Genomic DNA, 23,924 nt, shown 5'->3' with positions numbered 1-23,924 from the left:
TTTTCGTGTGGTAAAAATTGCGACGGTTTCAAATTAGTTAGAAGCCTCAAGCTAAAGCCCTTACTGAGACACTTTGCTGAATTGATAAGAAGCGATAATTTCCCTCGAGAGGGGCTTTACTTCGATATGTTTTGCTTTAATTCAGAACTTGGTCGCCATTTCGTAATGTAAATTCAAGAGTTATCGTTTGACCTTGCCGACAGCATAATCACAAATGGATTAAATGGACATATGTTTTGGATGTTTTCATTCTGGAGATATCCTAACAACTGTATGCCAAGCTAGGCGCCCTGGTGTGTGTCGGATACCTATATTAACTTATTAATTTTGTTCCTACTCTTCCAAGAGGAAAATTCAAAGGCGTTTTTTCTGAGAGCGAAAGGACAGTGAATTGAAGCATAGTTACACTGATAACGATAGGCAATACGCAGAAACCAAGATTCCCAGAATCCCAGGGAAATTACAAAAGTAAAGGACCACATGTTTATTAACTCTAACTGTTTGTTAAGCAGTACCTTTCTTCTTGCTCAGGGGCGGTCGGGTAGCCTAGTGGGTAAAGCGTTTGCTCGTCACGCCGAAAACCCGGGTTCGATTCCCGAAATGGGTACAATGTGTGAAGCCCATTTCTGGTGTCCCCCGCCGTGATATTGCTGGAATATTGCTAAAAACGGCGTAAAACCATACTCACTCACTCACTCTTCCTGCTCAAAGGTTGTTTGATCCAGGTTACAACACCCAAGGCCTCAATGAAGCTTTCGAAAGGTTTTATGGTAGACATGTGGAGGACATTTCCAAATTTGTCGCATCAGTGACAAGAGTGGTGTCTGATGCAATTCCCTTGTTTGGCGAATACCAAATGTTCCCGTGTTTAGGTGAACAACCCTCTTGCTCCTGCTTTCGTTTTTGACGGGTGTCACCAGTGGGGCAGGATACGATTACCTTTTAGCGAACACCTGGTATCATCATTATTTGGTGGTGAATCTTGGACGCATGCTCATGAAATCGTCTGAATTGTAGAATCAACTCTGCTTTAGGCAGATATTTCTTATAAATTGTAGGTTTATTCAAATAATATAAATGTGTATTTCAAGATGGATGGGGTATTATTTGCATTCGTGATTTCTTGTATGGTCTTCCCTTTCAAAGATCTTTACCTTCAACAAATCAGTCATCGTTAGAAAACCTCTGTCCAAGTATTGAAATTACGATAACTATTGAAGGCTTTGAAGAACGGACCCTCTTACGGTTTGATACTATTTTGAGATACATAATTCGGAGATATATTGCATCAATCGGTGATACAAAAGTAGTTCCGAAACTTATAATGGGGATTAAGACATTTTAAATTCCTAAAACGTATCGCAAGCTGAATGCTCATTCATAGGTGATGTAAAGCCATTTCCAAATATGGAAATGAAAATAAAGATTGTAAAAATTACAGAACGAAATTGCCTCTATGATCACTGCATATAGTTTCTCCACATAACTAAGATGCTATGTCTGATGCGCGGAGGAACCATGTATTGCCCTTAACGACGCGGTAATGCATTCTGTCTAGACCAGTCTAGTAACTGTATAATAACAATGATATGTAGAATCTAAATGTAAAGAGTAATGGTTAGCGGGCCATGTCTGGGCCCTGATGTCACATTCGATGCCTTAATTCATGAGAGACATCCATTACACCTGTTAACCTATACAATCTCGAATATCGACGTTAGAATGTTTAAACGAAATAAGTTAGCCAGATTAGAGATTTATCATCTCGATATATAAACTGCCTGGGCTATATGTCAGACAGAATGACATAATGTGTATGTTATCGTTTTGATGAAGAACAATATTCATCATATAAACCAGACATTTGGAGAATTTTGTCAAGTCTATCATGCGATGTAACGTAATGTATCTGAATGGAATGTTGTCTACGTTAGATTGTTTCATCTGTTGTGTGATGGATGCAATCAGGGTCACAGAGAGCTTCATGGTTCTGTTTCCATGGGGACTTTAGAATAGGTCCTAGGAACCGCATGTAGTAAGACGCATGCTAGTCGTAAGATGTGAGTATTTGGATCTGGTGCTCAGGTTCGGTGGATGACTATGTCACTATGTTTCGGATTAACGTGTGGCGTTTCTATGCATCATGGGTATGACCAACCCTGACCGCCGCGAATATTTTAGCGGGACTTTTTTTGACTGCGGCTTTTAATAACAAACAACCAATTATCCAACCCTTCCACAGAACAGAGTCAACACTTCCTTGCAACTGAGTCATGTTTTAGAGAAGATACAGAAGTTATACAAATAGATGGTAATAGTCAAAGCAAGAGACTAACCAGACTAGATTATCCGCCGAAACAGATTCCATTTGACGTAACAGGGAAAAGAGCTGACAAAATTATATGCATGGACCACTGTTCGCGAAAATGTTAAGCAAAAGGCATGGGACAAGAATATATGTAATGACGCCAGATGTGAAAATATGTACTCAAATGCTGCTAAACATATTCATGTACTCCACTTAACAAGAGACCTGGTGGTGCAGAACATGCCGCAGTGTCACATTCTTTGATGCGATGGTTTAGCAATATTCCAACAATATCATAGTTGGTGACTCCAGAAGTAGGTTTCACACAATGTACCCATGTGGGGAATGGAACACGGGTCTTCGGCGTGACGAGCGAACACTTAAACCACGGGGCTACCCGACCACCATCCTGCTCAAAGCATACTCTTTATTTTCATAACACCAGATGTTAAAATATATGTTCCACCTTCTGTTTCAGGTCATCCAGCATGTCAAGCAACAGTATATCATCATCATCATCATCATCATCATCATCATCATCATTATTATTATTATTATTATTTCGACATCTTGTGACATCACTGATTTTCAGTGGTTCATTTATATAATTGCCAATTTTGCCCTTTTCGACAAATGGAATCTGTTTCTGCAGAAATTCTCATTATTCTCTTGCATTGACAATCTTTTTTTAAACCTTAGGCAATGTTATTTAATATCACATGGACGGTCTATTGCATAGATATGTCACCGAGCAGATTACTTTGGTTTGTCGTGCTGAACAAGTTGTTGATAACGACCCTGTGAACAGCTTTAACTCGTGCGAAAATTATACGAATTGACCAATGAAAAAAAGTAATGACACCAGGGCCCACTTGCACGAAGCGATCTTAGCGCTACAAGTATTGTAAGCCTATGTTAAAGTACGATCATCTTAGCGCTAAGATCGCTTTGTGCAAGTGAGCCCAGGTGTTCGCGAAAGGTTTAAGCATGTCCTGCCCTACTCGTGTATGTTTTCATGGACATCAACGAAGTTATATGAATGACTGGACCATGATGATCGGTAATTTGATGAAAGCAAATGAATGTCAGACTTGATATTATCAACAACGATAGTAGGACACGTTTATGTAGCCCACTATCACATTTTACATTATCGGAACTTATTTGCATAACTGAAGTAGTGTGATTCATTAAGCTGAGCCATAGACAAGCTTAACAAGACTGTCTACCATCTACAACGTAGTTGTCTGGTGCTAGATGACCTGGCATTTTGATCTGGATCCATAGTTCACAAATAACTGTATCATAATTACCGGGTAATTTTAGATGTCTGGCGCTTAATGGCCGCCCGAGCGGTGATGTAATCGTATATAACACGAATGGTATAACATGATATTGTATGGTATAATCGCATTATGTTATTGTATTAGAATCCATCATAATATCGTACATGTCATTCAGATATTGTACGGTATGTCATTATGATATCGTATAAAATGTTGTTATGTTATTGCGTGAAATGCTGTTATGGTATGTCATGATATTGTATTATGGCATTATGATATTGTGTGGTATGTCATTGTGATATTGTATGTTATGTCATTGTGATATTGTGTGGTATATCATTGTGATATTGTATGGTATGTCATTGTGATATTGTGTGGTATGTCATTGTGATATTGTATGGTATGTCATTGTGATATTGTGTGGTATGTCATTGTGATATTGTATGGTATGTCATTGTGATATTGTGTGGTATGTCATTATGATATTGTATGGTATGTCATTGTGATATTGTATGGCAAACTATATTATTGAATAATGTTCCATAACTGTATTGTATGGTATGGCATATTATATTGTATTCTGTTGATGTGTATGCTTGTAAGTAGTGTGGTGTATGCGGTGGCATAATCGTATTGCATGGAATGACACTGTGGTACTGCATGAGATGTTGCTGATATATTGTATGGTCAATAAAGAAATGTTCATACCACAGTGAACACATGCATGTGATATGAGAATACAAATAATGCGCCCAGTTGTCTACAGCGCAGGATTTCAATGAGCTGAGAATGATGCGATCTGTTCTAATATCAGACTCGCACCGATTTTGATTCTCGGTTTGTCAGCACGATACCCACACCTTTCCCCAAAAATTATAATATAACAGACTCATCAACTCAATTACAGCTGACTTACCCTGTAAACTGTTTGTGGCATGAGGGTCAAGTCAACCAGACCACTGGTCAGTTTCTCAACATCCGTCAGTTTGACTGACCCTACTCCCACCAGGTGGCGCCGCGACACGTGATGTGAGGAGTACACTTGGAACTCCAAAGCAGATTCTTCGTTGATTTCCGTTGGCACGAGGTCTTTGATGGTAAACTTTTCCAAAAACAGTGGATCCTAGAAAAGTTAGGATACTTCCAATAAATCCACAGTAATTATTAAAAAAATACATTATGAAACATATATCAGTGTTACAAAACATACAAAGGTTATGTTTCCAAATATTATAACGTGTAATATATTTCATGTTGTTTCCATCAAAAGGCATCTCAAATTTAACAATTTCTTGTCATTTTGGGGTTAACAAAATGGAAGTCTACATCAACTATTTATTGTAAATGGAGTCAATAGTTGTGAGTGAAGGTCAAGGTGACGAGACCTCAGAAACAAGTCATGGACCTAATGACACTTCAAGTTTGTAAGAACGTTCTAGCACCAAAGTTCCATTGATGTATATGTATTAGATTTAACAGATGTGTAAATAGGGAATAATTCCAAAGACAACTTATGAAGACATATCAAATAAACTCGGCATTTCCGCCTCTCTCTCTCTCTCTCTCTCTCTCTCTCTCTCTCTCTCTCTCTCACACACACACACATACACACACACGCACACACGCACGCACACTCGCTCGGTCGCTCGCTCACTCTCTCACGAACTCACTCTCACTCTCACTCTCACGCACACGCCCATACACGTTCAATAATCTTGAACAAGACGTTAATCCCATTTCATCTCAATAAAACCGGCAAAAGTCTTGCTGGTACGAGCAGCCACACACACACATATTCATACACGTCGCTATACGCGAAAAACTCTAGAACGTGACGTTAAACTACATTTCACCTCACCTCACCTCAATAATAACCACTCTAAGAGTTCCAAATAGATGGTACCTGTTGACTACAACACGACATACATTAACACGACTTTAGGCTGGGGCATTTACGCTGGTAGAGGCCTCTCGGCTGGCTCCTATCAAATTTAACGTAATGTATAGTTAACGGTGCAATGCAGTTTAGCAGCGTGTTGAGTTTCAGACCCGAAACCACTCGAGCTAGCAGGTCATTGCGTTCCTGAAAAATGACCTTACCATTAAAACACATCACTAGGGACAACGTAGAATAGGATTGCTCAGTGTCGGCAGACTAACTGATGGCCAAATCAATACTTCTAGAAGACTACGGTACATAAAAGCTGAAAATCATTTGTTCAATCCTTACCGTTGTCTTAGTGAGCGTCTTGGTTCTGTATTTGAACGTCCTCCCAGGTACCAAGAAGGCTTTAACATAAGGGTTGACATCGATATCCTTTGGTACTCCAGGAATCACAAGACTCTGAGCCTGAAATCAACAACATATTTGCAATCGCTGCCAGATGTTCACGTCGTTATTTCATAAGGGGGGCTGTGAGATGAACGTGGAAACTAATGGTTGAAGATGGTAAATGTGTCATGAGTTAATACAGGTGGATTTGTGTTGCGAATTATGGGTCTGAAATTGTTTGGCATCGCGGTCAAATTATAACAGTAACATGTGAAGGAAGCGATGAATTGAAATATATAAACGGTAGCTGATATTTGAAATTGACGTATGTTAATAGGAACACGAAGTGAAGTAATATAAGTGTATATGGACCTTGTTTTAGATTAATCGCACTTCCTTCGCAGGAAGTGCCTTCATTAAAGGACAGTGAACACAAACAATCTCACAATTCCCTTTTTAAGATATTTGCTGTCTACGTTTTATTACTTGAGATTTCACGGTATTAAGAATTATAACAAAAGCTAGGCAATGTTCAGTGAGATAATACGAGATGTTACAGAATAAATCCAATACTAACACAATATATCATTAAATTCAAGCCTTGTGGTTCGAAACAATCTCCTGGGCCTCAGACTAATAATTACAGAGTATGAAAAGTTAGCATCTAACTTTATGTTGACAACGTACTAAGATTAGAAACCAGTAGTCATTACATATCTGAGAGATCAAAGTGTTTCCATGACAACCACGACTGACATCTAAAGGATTGTATATTTCCCTCAAATCAGAACTCGACCAAGATCAAAGTTGCCATTCCTTTCTCCTGTCGTTCTTTCCTTTAATCACTGTCATCAAGGTAACCGTTTTTTACAAAAGGCAAACGTATTATTCGTGATTGATGGTTGGATTAACACGCTCAGGCTTAAAATTCGCTATCTTTCCAGTCTATTATGTGATATGCATCACGTTGTTGAAGAACCGGAGGGATAATTATTTATGTCTTATTATCCTGCATTAATCTTGTTAAAAAGGGAATCTCATTATTACAATACTATAATATACATAAAATATGAAGTTGACTGAGAAACATTGCTGAATCAATGTGTTATTGAATTCCATGCATAAGAATAACATACAGACGCATGTTTAAAAAATAGCGAAAAAGCCATTTCCGTGACCAAAAGAAATATCCGCTGAAGGCAGTGTCCATTTTACAGTTCCGGTTATATCATACGCTTGTGTTTAAAACCTGTTTAATTCAATCTCAGTTGATTTAATACGATTGACGAAATTCTATCTTATCAATACAGGTGTGTATATCATGTCGATCATGAAAATTAGAAAAAATGACAAACCTTGTTTTAATTTCATCTCATCTACAGACATTACTAAAATACATATTTTTTGTTTTTCTCCATATATATGTACGTATTTTGACGAAGAAGGTTTAAACCAATACTAAAAGGTATTTGCCACTCTGCCAAGTCGATTGCAGATTCCGACTATATCCTGTGTTTATGAACCACTATCAAATAGTGATTATACCAGGTGTTCGCGAAATGATGAACAGATCCTGCCCCACTGGTGGCACCTGTCTCAAACACATGCAAAGGCAAGACAATTGTTCTGAAAAATATAGGGAATTGCATCGGATATCACTTTTGTCAGTGATGCGTCAAATTTGGAAATGCCCCACACATAAAATTTGTTGAAAGCTTTACTGAGACCTTGAATGTTGTAACCTTGATCCAACAACCTTTGAGCTAAAGTCGTATGTTATTGCAGAGTCTGAAACACTTTCGGGGAAGGTACAAATACAGACTCCCGCCAACCAAAAATAACCCAAATGCCCCGACACCAACGAAATTTTCTTGTAAACAAAATTAAATGTTATTCAACGTAACGCCACCGACAGGGCATCTTGTGACAAGCACTACTAAGAGCAGAGATGATACACGGGATTCAACGCTATGAGCCTAATGGAGAACGGGTCATTTAACACTCATTTGAGCTTGGTTGAGGACTCAATATAGACTAGAAAATTGCGATGCCGCGGGTTCTTAAGCGAACTTTCGGAAAATGACATTGATGATATTTGACTGAGGATCGTCGACAGGAAAGCAGTATTCAGCGACAGAAGCGTAAGGAAGTAAGCGATTCCGCGTCAAATTGAGATAAAATGACTCTTGGCACTTGAAATCATTATCTTCTATTATGCGAAGTCCCCTAGATTTAAAGCCAACAGGTCTTGCATACTTGAAGGGGAAAGGTGTATATTAGAGTATTCAACGACGCCCTAGAAAGTAGAGTGCTTGAGATCTTGAATAATATCCCACATAATAGCTCAATGCGTGAAGATGAACTTATTAGCACTGAAAGGTATGTTGAACAGATCCCCACCGAGTGACGTTTTTGTGCCGTAACTGGCCAAAAGTATAAAAAATGAACACTTTGCGTGGTAATATTTGTGGTCGGCTCCACTACAGAATAAAAGAAAATTGCCTCTGTTCATTACTAACAATTTCCTCTTCTGTAACATGCTTCCCCTGCCAACCAAGCTGAAGGCACTTAGCATATTCTCGAATCAAAGTTTCCTTTGATTTTGGTCCTAAGGCATGAACAGTTGTGGCATATAATTGGCTTTCTAATTGCAGGAATATGTAAATGCCATGATATGAAAAACAAACTCGAGCAGAACTTTGTAAATTAAAACCCGTTGACGCGGGCACACAGTTCCCAGTGGAACAGTTCTGTTTAACAAATGCCGTGATTAGCGAACCTCAGCCACGTACGTCGAGGTGTGCTTCAATAATGGATACCCCTTATATTTTAATAGCCAGGATGGAGGGGGTTCTAGACTAACTAGGTTTCACTGTACCACGTGGAAGCATGACTCGTCTTGCAAGCTATGAATAAAAGAATAAAGTCTTGGTTGGGCATTTAAGAGTTTGAAGACCATGAAGACATGAAACACTTTGTGGAAAACAACCTCTGTATATGTTCTATGTTTCAGGGGTATGTCTTGAATACTGATTCACCTGATGAAGGGGAAATATATAACGTCAATGCAATGCAAGAGAATAAAGGGCAAAATAGCTGTGAAAATTATATGAATGGACCACTGAAAACAACTGATAACACCAGGTGTCTTCATAACAGAGGGACCCGTGAAGATCCGGGGTAGAATACGTCTTCAGCAACCCATGCGACTATGCTTGTCGTAAAAGGCGACTAACGGGATCGGGTGGTCCGGCTCGCTGACTTGGTTGATGCATGTCCCAATTGTGTGGATCGATGTTCATGATGTTGATTATTTACAGACCACCGTGATATAGCTGGAATATTGCTGAGTGCGGCGTAAAACAACAAACCAAACCAAACCAAATCATAACAGAGGAAACATGCAGAACGAAGTAGGTACGTGGGTTTACGTGTTGGGACTTCATGCACCCATAGCATGGGGTAACTGTCTCGTAGGTCTTTGTATGTCCTATTGAGGCGTTATTTCTACGGTGGATTATTTGACGGGATATTGTCCGTATGTATGATGACGTTTATTATACACAACTGACTGTAATCATGTTCTTCACTGTGCAGCAAAAAACTCAAATTGAATCTCATTTTCTTAAAAACGTATAGTGAATTCGTGTTTTAGTCCCCTGAAGATGGATGCTTTTAATGTCAACTTAATCTACTTAAATAACAATTTAACACATTCAAATTGATAAAAATGTTAGATTATTGCTTAATCTGTACAGCCGAACAGTCCATATGACCATAATTATTATCAATTTTCGGTCATAATTACATTGGAACGATCACAGAAATTTTAGTCTTAGTATAGTATATGTATCCATCTGGGTGAACGGTCGACACTTAAAGGAAGACTAGATTTAGACAACTTCGCAGTCCCAACAACTTTGATTAAATTAGTATAAAAAACACATAATCTGCCAACTCAAATTTTAGAATGTAGATCAATCTAGCTATTCATGATCATCCTTAACACACAGTGTGTGATTTTGGTTTAACGCCGCTTTTAACAGTATTCCAGTTATATCACGGCGTGTCAGCTTAATGTGGGAGGAAGGCTCGAACTGATGCAGTCTCAGACGTTTACCACTTCGGTGAAACCCACGAGCACGGGTATGGTTCTGACAAACCTAGAAACATAATCGGGGCAAACCGGTTATGGAACCCACAATCATAGGTTCCTGGCGTGCACAAGGGACACAATTCTGCACAGAGAATCGGGTCGCCTTAGACGATTGGGCAACTCCCACCCCACCCCCAACCCCCATCCCGGCCCCCTTAAACACACAGACACACATACACACAGTTTAGCTATAGAAATGACAGGAAATGGGCTTTGAACAGCGGAGCGTCGTGCCCCTTCAACACGTGTTGAGGTTTCTCTGTGGACAGTGACTCGTACCTCGACTATGATGACTGTAAGTGTGGTGTTGTCATGGGAGAACTGTAGCTGCACCTTCAGATTACCAGTCGGCTGTACGGGCGGGGCGTACCTCGGGATCATCTCCTCCAGGTTCAGGTCATGCAGGGCAACAGGAGTGTCTGGCAGACCTATACTGCCCTGACGCTGTAATATATATAAAGTGAGACTTTAGACATGTTGTAAAGGAAAGCATATACGGCCCTGAAGATGTAATATATATAAAGTGAAACTTTAGACATGTTGTAAAGGAAGCATATACGGCTCTGAATATGTAATATATATAAAGTGAGACTTTAGACATGCTGTAAAGGAAAGCATATACGGCCCTGAAGATGTAATATATATAAAGTGAGGCTTTAGACATGTTGTAAAGGAAGCATATACGGCCCTGAAGATGTAATATATATAAAGTGAGACTTTAGACATGTTGTAAAGGAAAGCATATACGGCCCTGAAGATGTAATATATATAAAGTGAAACTTTAGACATGTTGTAAAGGAAAGCATATACGGCCCTGAAGATGTAATATATATAAAGTGAGGCTTTAGACATGTTGTAAAGGAAGCATAAAAGGCCCTGAAGATGTAATATATATAAAGTGAAACTTTAGACATGTTGTAAAGGAAAGCATATACGGCCCTGAAGATGTAATATATATAAAGTGAGACTTTAGACATGTTGTAAAGGAAAGCATATACGGCCCTGAAGATGTAATATATATAAAGTGAAACTTTAGACATGTTGTAAAGGAAAGCATATACGGCCCTGAAGATGTAATATATATAAAGTGAGGCTTTAGACATGTTGTAAAGGAAGCATAAAAGGCCCTGAAGATGTAAAATTATAAAGTGAGACTTTAGACATGTTGTAAAGGAAAGCATATACGGCCCTGAAGATGTAATATATATAAAGTGAGACTTTAGACATGTAGTAAAGGAAAGCATATACGGTCCTGAAGATGTAATACATGTATATATAAAGTGAGACTTTGCACATGCTGTAAAGGAAAGCATATACGGCCCTGAAGATGTAATACATGTATTTATAAAGTGAGACTTGAGATATGGTGTACAGGGCAACAGGGATGTCTGACTGCCCATAGTTCTTTTCACAAAGGGTACAGTTCTTTCCAACACAGAACATACATATTTAGACTTGGATACATTCGTGTATTGAAGGCAAAACTATGACATGCACACTGCAGAACTTACGTCTAACCTGTCTTCTGTAGCCTCATTGATAACGAAGTACCAATGATATTTCATAGTTATCAATGATATTGATAGTTACTCCCTCCTATCAACCAACACCAAAGTAAACAGCTGTCAAGTGTGCCACTCGCCAAATATGTTATCATTTGTAAATTACTTAAAAGGGGACTTTTTCCTGAAATGGTTTCTGTGACCAAATATACAGTGACATTGACCTTCACTCACGACAGATAGACAGACTTATATTTATTCTGGTCAAACAAATACTTTGGATTTGGTGCAGGAATGTGTTCTTTTCTCCCCACTAATTCTAGACAGGCTCAACACTTGCTAAGGTCCAGGAATTATCGACAGACGTCATGATGAATATATTCTGCAGAGTATCAGCTTCTGTCATAATGATGACAGTCAGGTGGCAGCATCAGCTCTCGTTATCTCGGAGATATTGAACGTTTGTGTCATCCCTAATACCTTCAACCAAGACATCAAAAGTGATGGTTCCAAGAAATCAAAACAAATTAGTGAAGATTGTGTTCATAGGAATTTGCGTCTTGAAAGGTCATGGCTTTCCATCTTGTGCTGTATTTTGGCTTCTCAAGCATATGGACGAGGGGGTATTTGCATTAAACCACATCCACAGACACTGTTGAAACCGTAACAGAATTTCTTTCCTAATCCCAACTCGTTGTCTGATGTCCAGGCGTCAGCTGCTCCGTACAACCAGGCAATGTTCAATATCATTGTCGATATTGTACAGAATATTGGTTCTGCCATAAATCCCCCATAAACATCGTTGCTGCATTCTGTATTTACATTCCATTTGCGGACGGAGTTTTAGTTTTATTTCCCATGCTACAACGATAGTAACCTGATGGATTATTAAAGTCGGGTAGTGAACTGCACGAAAACTAATGTCGTTAATTGGAATTCTTCATGCAGCCTCATGCAGTCATTTCACAAATTTGCCGTGCCATGGCACACAGTGAAAAGCCATATTCAGCATCTCACAACCCTTTAATAATCGCAGATCGTGATTAATCTTTGAATTGATAAGCAAAAGCAAACTGATGCAAGGTCCATCTTGTGGTATGCCAACAGACCTTCTTCATAGAACTACTCAGAACACAATCTTATTGGCAATCTCACGCGGCTAAATGAGAAAAAGCCAACCCCATTTACGGCAATACAATGGCAGCGTGGCAGCCAACGTGAAGCTTCATCAACATAACGTGTTTGTTTTAGTGTTTTCGTTAGGCCTTTGGACACGTGACGATGCTTTACATCTGAGACGTTTTTTGTGTGATTAGTTGATGTGTTAGTCTGTTATTTCAGTCGAAAATAACTTAGCCCATCTTCAATAAAATCTTGGATCTAACGGAAAGTAGTAACCAGTCATTATGTAGCTGGGCAAAGCTCGTCAACGAAACTGCTTTGTCAATTAAAGGCCAATGGATGTTTTCTGCGAAATAGGACCTGGTGTTGCTGCTTCAAGAGAAAAACAACGGTGCCCTTTCCCCCTTTCCGATTCCTCCAGCATACTTTACGCATTTGTCGGAAGTCACCTTCCGTTGACATCGATTCCCCATTGTATTATTGTGCTACCCTTTCACGTGAATAATCTACGTCTGTCTCATGAACATCCTTTCCATATTCGATTATGTTATTGACAAGGTGGATAACTGCTCTTGCTCGACAAATGTTGTCGTTGCCTGCCAATCATAATGGATCAGTCGTTGCTATAGTAACCCATTACATTATCCTGTTTATTTTTAATACACTTTTCAAATATCAGAGCTAAAGTCCTTCAGTTAATCCGGCGGCTTCAAGAACCTGTTAATAACATAATCGATTTTCAATTTGGCAAGTATTGAGGATGAAAGGTATTCCAATGAAGGCATTTAGTCGATATTATGTCTGTCAACATTCACGGAGAAAACAATTTCATAAATGTATGATTACATACTATAAGCATGTATACAGCAAACTAAGCCAAATCAATACGATAAAGCCTCAGAGGTATTCCTTTCTTTTATTGTGAGACATCGCACTCGGCAATAGTCCAGCTATATAACGGCGATCTGTAAATAATTTAGTCTGGAAAAGACAATCCAATGATTGATATTGTGAGCGACGATCCACGCCGTCCGGACACGATGGCAACGAGGTCCCTAATCTTGACCACCTGACCCATTTGGTCGCCTCTTACGACCAGCATAGGTGGCGGGGACTTATTCTAACCTGGAATCCCACGGGACTAGGGGTATTCAGTCCAGTATCTCTGTCACACGAACAAACCAGTCGTAAGGAAGGACACACGAAAAAAGTCTCCACTGGCTTTTGTGTATCGTGGCTTCTACATGTTTTTATAAATGTGATGACAATGTGTGTGTATCTATGCAGGCAACAGGTAAATGTGATGGCAATTGTGTGTGTATCTATGAAGGCAACAGGTAAATGTGATGGCAATGTGTTTGTATCTATGGAGGCAACATGTAAATGTGATGGCAATTGTGTGTGTATCTATGAAGGCAACAGGTAAATGTGATGGCAATTGTGTGTGTATCTATGAAGGCAACAGGTAAATGTGATGGCAATGTGTGTGTATCTATGGAGGCAACAGGTAAATGTGATGGCAATGTGTGTGTATCTATGAAGGCAACAGGTAAATGTGATGGCACTGTGTGTGTATCTATGAAGGCAACAGGTAAATGTGATGGCAATTGTGTGTGTATCTATGAAGGCAACAGGTAAATGTGATAGCACTGTGTGTGTATCTATGGAGGCAACATGTAAATGTGATGGCAATGTGTGTGTATCTATGAAGGCAACAGGTAAATGTGATGGCACTGTGTGTGTATCTATGAAGGCAACAGGTAAATGTGATGGCACTGTGTGTGTATCTATGGAGGCAACAGGTAAATGTGATGGCACTGTGTGTGTATCTATGAAGGCAACAGGTAAATGTGATGGCACTGTGTGTGTATCTATGGAGGCAACAGGTAAATGTGATGGCAATGTGTGTGTATCTATGAAGGCAACAGGTAAATGTGATAGCACTGTGTGTGTATCTATGGAGGCAACAGGTAAATGTCATGTCACTGTGTGTGTATCTATGAAGGCAACATGTAAATGTCATGGCACTGTGTGTGTATCTATGAAGGCCTCGTGTAAAGAAGATAAGTAGGGAGTCACTTCTAATACTTATCTCACGGAGACTTTCTAAGGAAGTAGGTAACTAGATGAAATATTTATAAGTGGGGTCGTGTCGTTCCATATGACTTTATTTCAGGACCACAAGAATAATGCGAAGTCAATACAAGACTTTAATAGTTACAAATTGCATTACGCCAATGTCACGTGCTCATGAGCATGCGTTTGTGACAGGTGCCACCGGTGGGTCAGGATACGCTCAACTTTTCGCGAACTGTTTGATAGTGATTCACATGTTCGTGATGTACTCGGAATCGTACAATCATGTTTGGTGGAGATTTCTTATGGATATGGAAAGGCATTTGTCACTTTATTAACCAATCTGTCATGTCACACGTGCTTAGATAAAACCGTGTGTACTTGCATCCTGCAACATGCTTACCCCTTTCGCTTGGTGTCATTACTGATTTTCTGTCATTCATTCATACAATTTTCACTACTAAGCTGCGCTCAATGGAATCTGTTTTGGATTGGCGTTGAAATTTTATATTTATGATTCTTGAAAGGGTTTTGTCGCTTTTTTCTTTTTCAAATCTTGTCAGTGAATTCAACAATGTTAGTAACGCCCAATCACCTAATGAACCAGTTTCCTTCGAACCTCCTTTATATATTAGATGCTTCCTTTCAGGTGCGTATTGGCGATTTTACTTAGACATTGAGCCTTTCCTGTCATCCGTAGAAATACGGCATCCATTAATTTGACCAAAATTTCCAGATTTGTATTTTTTCACAAGAATATAAACCATTTTTTTCCGGAGAAAAGCCCATGCATGGGTGATAGTGATAAACTGTAGCATCATAAGCTAGATACATGGAGTTAAAATGTCATGCACATTCCTATGTATTGTCATGTTTCGTGTTAATATCATCAAATCTAATCTCAGTCACACGAAACAGAAACCAGCCATGAAGACTGCCGTAAACAAGTTCACAAGTTTACATACGTGTCAATGTAATAAGACACCGGGTGCTCATGACACAACCTAACCATGTTTGCAATCGTTTGAATATTAAGAAGCTTGTTGAACCACAGTCTATCAAAGTATTTTGAAATTCGCCAACAAACATTAACAAACCAAGTTTCTCTATCATAACTATCCCCAAACGAAATTTCTCTGTCACCGCGAAACCATAGATGAATCGTGCCCTACGTGACATATCAGCACAATTTATATCTAAACCTATCACTTTACAGGTGTTCGATTCTCATGAGATTCAAGTACTTTGATCTCTATCAATAGGGATTGATATTGATCAGTCATAAACAACAGACTTAATTACAAACCTATAACCGCAGATACGATTCGGGAAACTACATCAGCTATTGTTCATTATTATACCATTCAATAGTGGATGAAAATAGCGTTGACTAAATCAAAGAATACATAATAGGGATTATACATTGTAATGAAACCCAGACGCTAACAGTAAGTAAATATGTCCTGCTGCTTACTGCAGTCGCTGAGTCTCGCCGTGGGGCTGTCAGCGGCTTATGGTAGCTATACCCTTTGGCATATGTTGTAAACCGAGTGTTTGTTGATAGGAAAGAGAACAAGACGCATCTAATAATGGTATACAATGTTGTACAAAGCGCTTAATCATTACCCTTTCCATATTCATAAGAAATCTGCCAAAAAAAAGAGTCGATTGTACGATTCCGACTATATCATGAGCATGTGGTTGTGAACACATATCAAATAGTGATGAAATGTTCGCGAAATGTTGAGCGTATCCTGCTTCACCGTTGGTACCCGTCATAAACACATACAAAGTCATGTCAATTGTTCACCCGAAAAATCACTACACATAATTATGGTATAAGTCAAAATAGGGAATTGCATCGGACACCATTCTTGTCTCTGACGCGTCAAATGTGGAAATGTCCTCCACATGTCGACGATAAAACCTTTTGAAAGCTTTACGGAGGCCATGAACTTCACTTCGGAACAAGAATTGTATGGCGCTCTATGAAATCTTGGTAGAAGAGCATGTTCGATTGCACGTCAAAAAATGTTAAATGTAGACACCAAGGGCTCGATCTGAAGGAAGATTACTCGACATATGGGTCACGTCTGGCCCAGTCGTCTAAGGTGCCGCGATTCGCTGTGCAGAGTTGCGTCCCTTGGGCACGCCAGAAACCTATGATCGTGGGTTCGAATCCTGGTTCGCTCCGATTATGTTTCTAGGTTTGTCAGCACCATACCCGTGCTCGTGGGTTTCACCGAAGAGGTAAACGTCTGAGACCTGCATAACTTCGGGCTTTCCTCCCACATTAAGCTGACAGGCCGTGATATAACTGGAATACTGTTAAAAGCTTGTCATACAGTCTTGAGGAGAGTGTTCTATCACTTTACTCCAGTTTTCTAGAGTGCCCAAATATGTAGTTTATTAAGATATCATATTATTTTGTTCGCCCATTTTCTTTCGACAGGTGAACGAATATTAATATTTCTTGGCATTGGCAATTATACATCCTTCGATCCCTTACAGGGAACAACACGAGACAGGATGTACACGTGTGAGCAGTTTAAACCATTGATGAGATCTTCTGTCCCTATTCGTATTTTAACAAGACGTCCTTTCGTTACCTTTCAAATAGAACTCAACAGCAAGCTAATTTGTCATTCGTCGTAACGTATTTTTGTTTCCTGTGTGATTCAGTGCGCATCATTAAAAAACAGCCTGTCATATTAAAAAAATCCCATTCTCCCCAAACGGACATTTTCGACGGATGCCAGACATTCTAAGTTACTATTTTTGGTAACAGAACAGCTCTGACATTTCGTCGTGCTGCTATAGTACCGAGAGACGGGCCTTATTATTTCATGTCAACTGATGCATCTGCCCCCAGAGTAACCACGCTCTAATCCTGTGCTTGTGACATGTCTTCGCTCAGTTGATGGGGAAAAGTCCATGTCAACGTCAGTCCCAAAGGAACAGTAAAACGTCAAAAACACAACCCATTATTTCAACTGGCAGGACATAGCTATATATAAATATAAAACGTCAACGTTAGATTATAATCAGTCTCAGATTCCATTGGGCGTAAAAGGCAAAGTAGCGGTGAAAATGATTAAATGGATCACTGATAAATTAGTGATGACACCGGGTGTTCGCAAAAAGGGTAAGCATAAACCTATTTCAAACTAACTCAAGGATAAGCATAGTCATTAGAGCTGCAAATAGTCATTGCATTGTATATCATTCGTGTATGGTGCATATTGTGCCACTTCCTTTTTCGTTGTGTTTCATGCACAGAATGACGGTTTTGAATACCGCTTATTTGGTATTGACGTTTATGCTAATGCATTAATGAAAGGGATTTGTGTACATCTTATGATTATTCATATAAGGCAACGCAATTGGGAGCATAAAAGATCAGAACAAAATGATTGCTGTATGTATTTGCCTTGGTAGAGATCAACAGTATTCTTGGATTTTGGAGAAGAAAACGATTACCGAATTTGGCCTGAGTTGCCCTCGTGCGTTATAGGAAATAACGGAAATATATTCATTATGTTTTTCTTTCTGTAGCATTCGCCGAACATGTGATCTATGGCGTTGTCTCAACCAAACTGCTTGTGGGTAAATGCCAAACCAATAAATTTGATGACGTCAGCACATTCTAAAGTGGCATCACTGTTATTATTCACAGCCCCATATATAACCCAAATAGGACCTAAACGATAGTAATATTATGTACAAACATCCCGGGGGATTTAAATAGCCTTTTAACGACAGTGTCTTAGACAATCACTTCAATGGACAAGGAACGCCCAATGGAACATATGTTGTCAAGGAAATCCGTCATTACTCTATATGTTGATCTGTATGATATATACTATATTGGTATGTAACCACATGTTTCTAAAACACACAAACACTTTTCATATATTGGGTCGAACTCTGATACTATTCAATGCATCTTAGCATCCAAGTAGAAGGTAATTAACACAAGGTCAACGACAGTTGATGTGATGGTTCATGGTCATTTCATGGTAATTTCTGACAATTTCTATTTCCAAGTGGCCGTGCACTTAGTCTACATACTCTAAATCAACACGTGCTCGGCGTGATAAACTTGAACAGACAGTGTGCAAACTATTGATTCGCGAAGATAAAGACCCAATTTCCTGAATTCAACATAACCATGATGGTGAACTTTTAAGTGGAGAAGGCAAAGTGGATTAAGTGTTGTACTGAGTAGTCAAGCGTCTAAGAGCCTTATCTATGAGGTTAATGGTTCTTCGAGTTCGAGGGGGGTAACTTATTTGTTTGCTTTTTAACTATTCTAGAACAATTACTTCCTACCAATGTTCAATATCCGGGCGAATAATTACAGGTAGAGATGATTTGGAGATTAATCTGAACGATGGGATCTCACTTAGACAAACGTGCAAGTAGGATTAATTTGACTACAATTATAAGATATGCGAAAAAGGGCCATTTGGGACATTTAATCTTACATGTTTTATATTTAACGAATTTAACATACATTATTTCTTAAATAACACCTGTGATAAGATGGGCATGATGTAAAACCCTTTCCATACAATCATTAGAAATCTCTATTAAAAGCAAAGTTTATTGTGCGATTCCGACTATGTCACTAGTATGTGTTTTGAATCCTGCTTCATCGGTGGCACCCGTCACAAACACGTGCGAGGGGAAGTCAATTGTTCCGGAACATATAGTACAAGTCAAATGAAGACGTTGCATCAGACCTAATTTTGGTCACTGATGCGTCATATTTAAAAATGTCTTCCCCATATCTACCCTAAAAGTTCTTGAAAGCTCTACAAAAGTCTTGAATGAAACTCCGATCAAACAACTTTTGAGCAAGAGTCGTATGGCGCACTTTGAAATCTTCGTAGAAAGAGCATGATCGATGGTACCTCAAGAGTTGTAAATTGTAGACATGAAAGACATAAGAGAAAGTTTATTATTGGAAACCTTAAGTCATACTTCTTGTCATTCAGTCTTGTGGTAAGTGTGTTATCAATCTGATGAATCTTTATGCATAAATCTATACATGAAACAGATGTGTGGGTAATTCAGTGGAAGGGAATAGGTTATAAGACCATTATTAAACAAACATACGATCATCGATATACCTCAAGCTGAAGTTATACTTCTTTGCCAAATTCACCTGATTTGATTGGCAAATCAGAGCAAAATTGCATAAAAATTCATGTGTATAAAAATACAGATCTAGACCAGCAAGAAGGGGAGCACAATTGGCGACATTGGGGACGCCTACGTGTTGTCTAAATGACTTATCTCTAAATTTCACACAGATGTTATCAACAAGGAAGCCTAGCACTTACATATTGTTTTCTCAGTAAACTTCAGATGGCATTTACTTACAAGTGCTTTGCAAATTGTAAGTATCTCGAAAGATCGAGATGTGTGAGTGAGTGAGTTGGGTTTAACGCCGCTTTTAACAGTATTCCAGTTATATCGCGGCGTGACAGCTTAATGTGGGAGGAAAGCCCGAAGTGATGCAGGTCTCAGACGTTTACCACTTCGGTGAAACCCACGAGCACGGGTATGGTGTTGAGAAACCTAGAAACATAATGGGGGCGAACCGGGAATGGAACCCACAATCATAGGTTTCTGGCGTGCCCAAGGGACGCAACTCTGCATAGCGAATCGCGGCGCCTCACACAATTGCGCCACCCGTGCCACCAAAGATCGAGATGTAACTATATAGTCTATACGTTTGTCCCATGGATCAAGGAATAAAGTTTCTCGTGTCGTGTGGGGTAGCGGTGTAAAAAGATACGAACATGAAAATGACATTGACTTTTCTGACATAATTGAACGTGGTTCTTTTTTGAGATTGCGAAAATACAAGCATGTTCTTAAAGACCCACATGGTACTACTACAACTTGTCTCATATTTCCTGAATATAAAGAACGTCCTTCCTTGATTGTATTTAGCATTTTGGTCACTCTTTGAGGTATGGTAAATATATATCTGTTTGTACGGATTTCATGGAGCTTTGGAATCTAGTACACATGAGGAAAGGACACGTGTCTTCAAGTTTTAGAGTCAAGTCAAAAGTTAATAGTACTGATGTGTGGGTTTAGGCTATTTCTTTTTTCTTTCTCAGGTAACATACTGTATTATATGTGGCAATATTTGATAAATGTCAAGTATTCCGAGTTCTGTGATCAAACAATTAATGTAGTGATGTATAAGATTATGTTATTTGAGGCCTTTTCAGTAGGAATGAAAACAAACTTTATGTGCAGAGAAGTCACACTTTGTATGACCGCTGCCTGGGGCAGAATATGTTTATTCCAATTCTGTTCCTCTTTTTCAATTTGTCCGTCATACCAATGACAACACTACACGCTGACCAACTGGTTCATCTTCCCTTTTCGCCAATTTGTTGGCATATGCTACGACAGCATACATACTGATCTTAAAGTTGTGATCCCAAGTGGTACGAGGCTGCTACCGATATTTTGATCGATGATTGTTCCAGTACTGACCGCCGTCGATTATACGTTTATTTGTTAATTTCTTTCCCATTGAAAATAAATATGTTATAAGGAGATGTAGAAGGGAATATACCTCAACCACAATTACCCCTCATTTCCTAAGTCTATATGCTAAACCAAGGAGAACGTCTAATGCTTAACGTTTAACGTTCAAGGTTACAAGGCCTTTTTCGACGTTAAGAAGATAATGAAGAGATTCTGCATCAGATCGCAGACTGCATGGATACTATCCTCATATATGTCCCTTATTTGCAGTGATATGAATGAGAAAGCTGATTATAAATTCATATCAGCGATAGAAAATGGCTTATGGTCACGGGACGACTATGGATCCATTGTATGTTTCAGTAATTTCATCCGACCTAAAGTAATGATCCTCCATAATTAATAAATACTATAGGGATGTTATTTGGAATGAAAATTGGTACTTTTAGTTGTGGAATTGACAAGTGATTTTATTTGAAATTGGATAGACAACAATATGTTAAATATGTATCCAAGAACGGCACATGAATAAAACAGATTCCCCAATAAGATTTCCCAATATACGAAAGTACGTTTCTGGTTGACTGAGGGTGTTAAAAGAGCACAAGTGGAAGATCCCTGTCACAAAGAATAATTTGTATCTACAGAAACAGGCCTGTCGTGTTGCCCTGGTGCTCGTTGCTCGCAAGTTCATAACATTATGATAATTACAAAACAAAAAGTATGTGTATCAGAATATAGAAACACATGTAGATTGCATTTCATTGGCAACATAACAGATCATGAGATTAATGTGAAAACTGACATCAATAAATAGCAATGAACTAGTAAATCCATGTTTTTGATCAATAGACACAGTAAATTGTTACCTTAACGAGACCACGTCAGAGGAATAATAATTAGTAAACCCTGATTTTCTCGTTTGCAGTTGCTGTGTGACACACAAAAACAGTGGGTTTATGTTATTAGAGTGGATGATGGAGGATTAACCAATGAAGACAACGCGTGGGAGAATGGTTCGTAAAGCTGGTTATCAGAGCCACGTTGTAATCAAACGGCACCATATGTTTCCAGGAGATGCTTCCATTTGAAAATTGATAATCAATGGATCATATGTTCATGATGGACTGATCTGATGTTCAAAGGGACAGATGCCAATGGCGGAGAGAATCTGGGAACAAAGCATCGTAAGGCCTTATAATTACGACCGATACGTCATGTACCCACACAATTTGATTATCAATGAATCATACCATGTTCTGATCGGATGACAAGGCATTCATGGGAGTGTATGAAAGCTGATAATGCGCCACATGGTTATAATACAATTATGTCACGGCGTGTGGGAAGTAATCGGATCCAGACTAGACAACCCAGAGGTCGATAGCGGGGACAAAGGCCCAATGGTCACACGTACTGTCCACTCGATAGCCATTGTAATCGACTCTTAAGGTATTGGGGAAGAACTATAATCTAAGAAAAAACAAATATATGACCTTTTACATTATGCAAATATTTATCAGCTTCATATCACCACAATTCTTTAAAAAATGAGTTGCTATGATTTCATTGTAGGAGTTCGAAATAATAACAGAGAGATATCAATGTCAACGCCAGAGAATAACAAGTCTCGATCATCCAGCGAAACAGATTCCTTTTCAAACAGCAAAATAGTAGTGAAGAGTACATGGATAGATAACTGAAAATCAGTGATGACACCGGGTGGTCTTGAAAACTAGCACCAGCCACTCACACGATTTGCAAAAAAAGCTTAAGCTTAGCGACATAAGCTTAGCATGCTGCTACGCAACCATATAATGATTTCAAAATGTGCCAAACCTACCGATTTTGGTTTCTTTTTCTGGTAAGGGGGGATAACTGCCCCTGTTTGATCCATCGCCTGAATACTACTGAATACCAAGGAGGAGAGAGTTGACCGACGCTCTCCATGGTATCGTTGTCGTGGCGTTGATGGGTACATACTCCGATCGATTTCTGAAATGAATATACACAGATTGACCCCTTGCCAAATTTTGGTATTATGCAAACGGAACAGTACATGTTCGTCAAATGTTTAAAGTTTAAGGCTGGGTTTGCGAAGCGAGCACAGCGTTTCGGCTGTCGTTACTCGCATACTTTAACATAAAATTACGATTGTCCCAGCACTAAGATCGCTTTGATAATTGAGGCCCAGGCATAATATTCATGCTAAAAAATTGCTGATCAATATATCAGTTTCTGTGATAACCTTTAGGTCAGCTAAAGCAATTACACTAAACTGCTAGGCAAAAGATAGTATACACTTGAAAATTTGATTGACCCAATAATTACAAGCGTTACTAGGCTGAAAATAATCCCATACGATGAATGTAATATCGCCCATGATACACGTATCAAATACATCACCATCGCCTAGCCCTTTTTTGTTTGTTTCATGTTTAGCAACCATCAAACAAAATTGGTGTATAAATCTTTTGCCCGGCAGTTTAGATATTATAGACACGACATACGATATATGTTTCAGTTGTTCAACGTGTATATGATCACAACATATACGTAGTTTCAGAAGACAAAAGAAGGATAAAACCACCCTCCTACATTTATCACTTCAAAAAAGGAAATGAAGCCATTTTGTCAAATGTACCATGAGTAGTGTCGACAACAATGAACAACAAAGAAACTGTCA

General features: G+C 39.0%; 1 protein-coding gene across 3 annotated transcripts in view; it reads right to left on the bottom strand.

Moving 5' to 3' along the window:
• LOC139442336 (uncharacterized) overlaps nucleotides 1-23,924 on the bottom strand; it is a 96,514-nt gene that overhangs the window by 11,993 nt on the left and 60,597 nt on the right. For all 3 annotated transcript variants that reach the window (XM_071223133.1, XM_071223134.1, XM_071223135.1), the window contains 4 exons: nucleotides 23,082-23,233; nucleotides 10,302-10,466; nucleotides 5,825-5,944; nucleotides 4,511-4,717 (listed from right to left, as the gene is read on the bottom strand). In XM_071223133.1, coding sequence (XP_071079234.1) covers nucleotides 4,511-4,717; nucleotides 5,825-5,944; nucleotides 10,302-10,466; nucleotides 23,082-23,233 — 644 coding nt within the window. The remainder of the gene's footprint in view (nucleotides 1-4,510; nucleotides 4,718-5,824; nucleotides 5,945-10,301; nucleotides 10,467-23,081; nucleotides 23,234-23,924) is intronic.

This window comes from Haliotis cracherodii, unplaced genomic scaffold (assembly GCF_022045235.1).
Source record: "Haliotis cracherodii isolate W230 unplaced genomic scaffold, xgHalCrac1.p SCAF_5, whole genome shotgun sequence".
Lineage (NCBI taxonomy): Eukaryota > Metazoa > Mollusca > Gastropoda > Lepetellida > Haliotidae > Haliotis > Haliotis cracherodii.
This window is presented reverse-complemented; position numbering and strand designations above follow the sequence as displayed.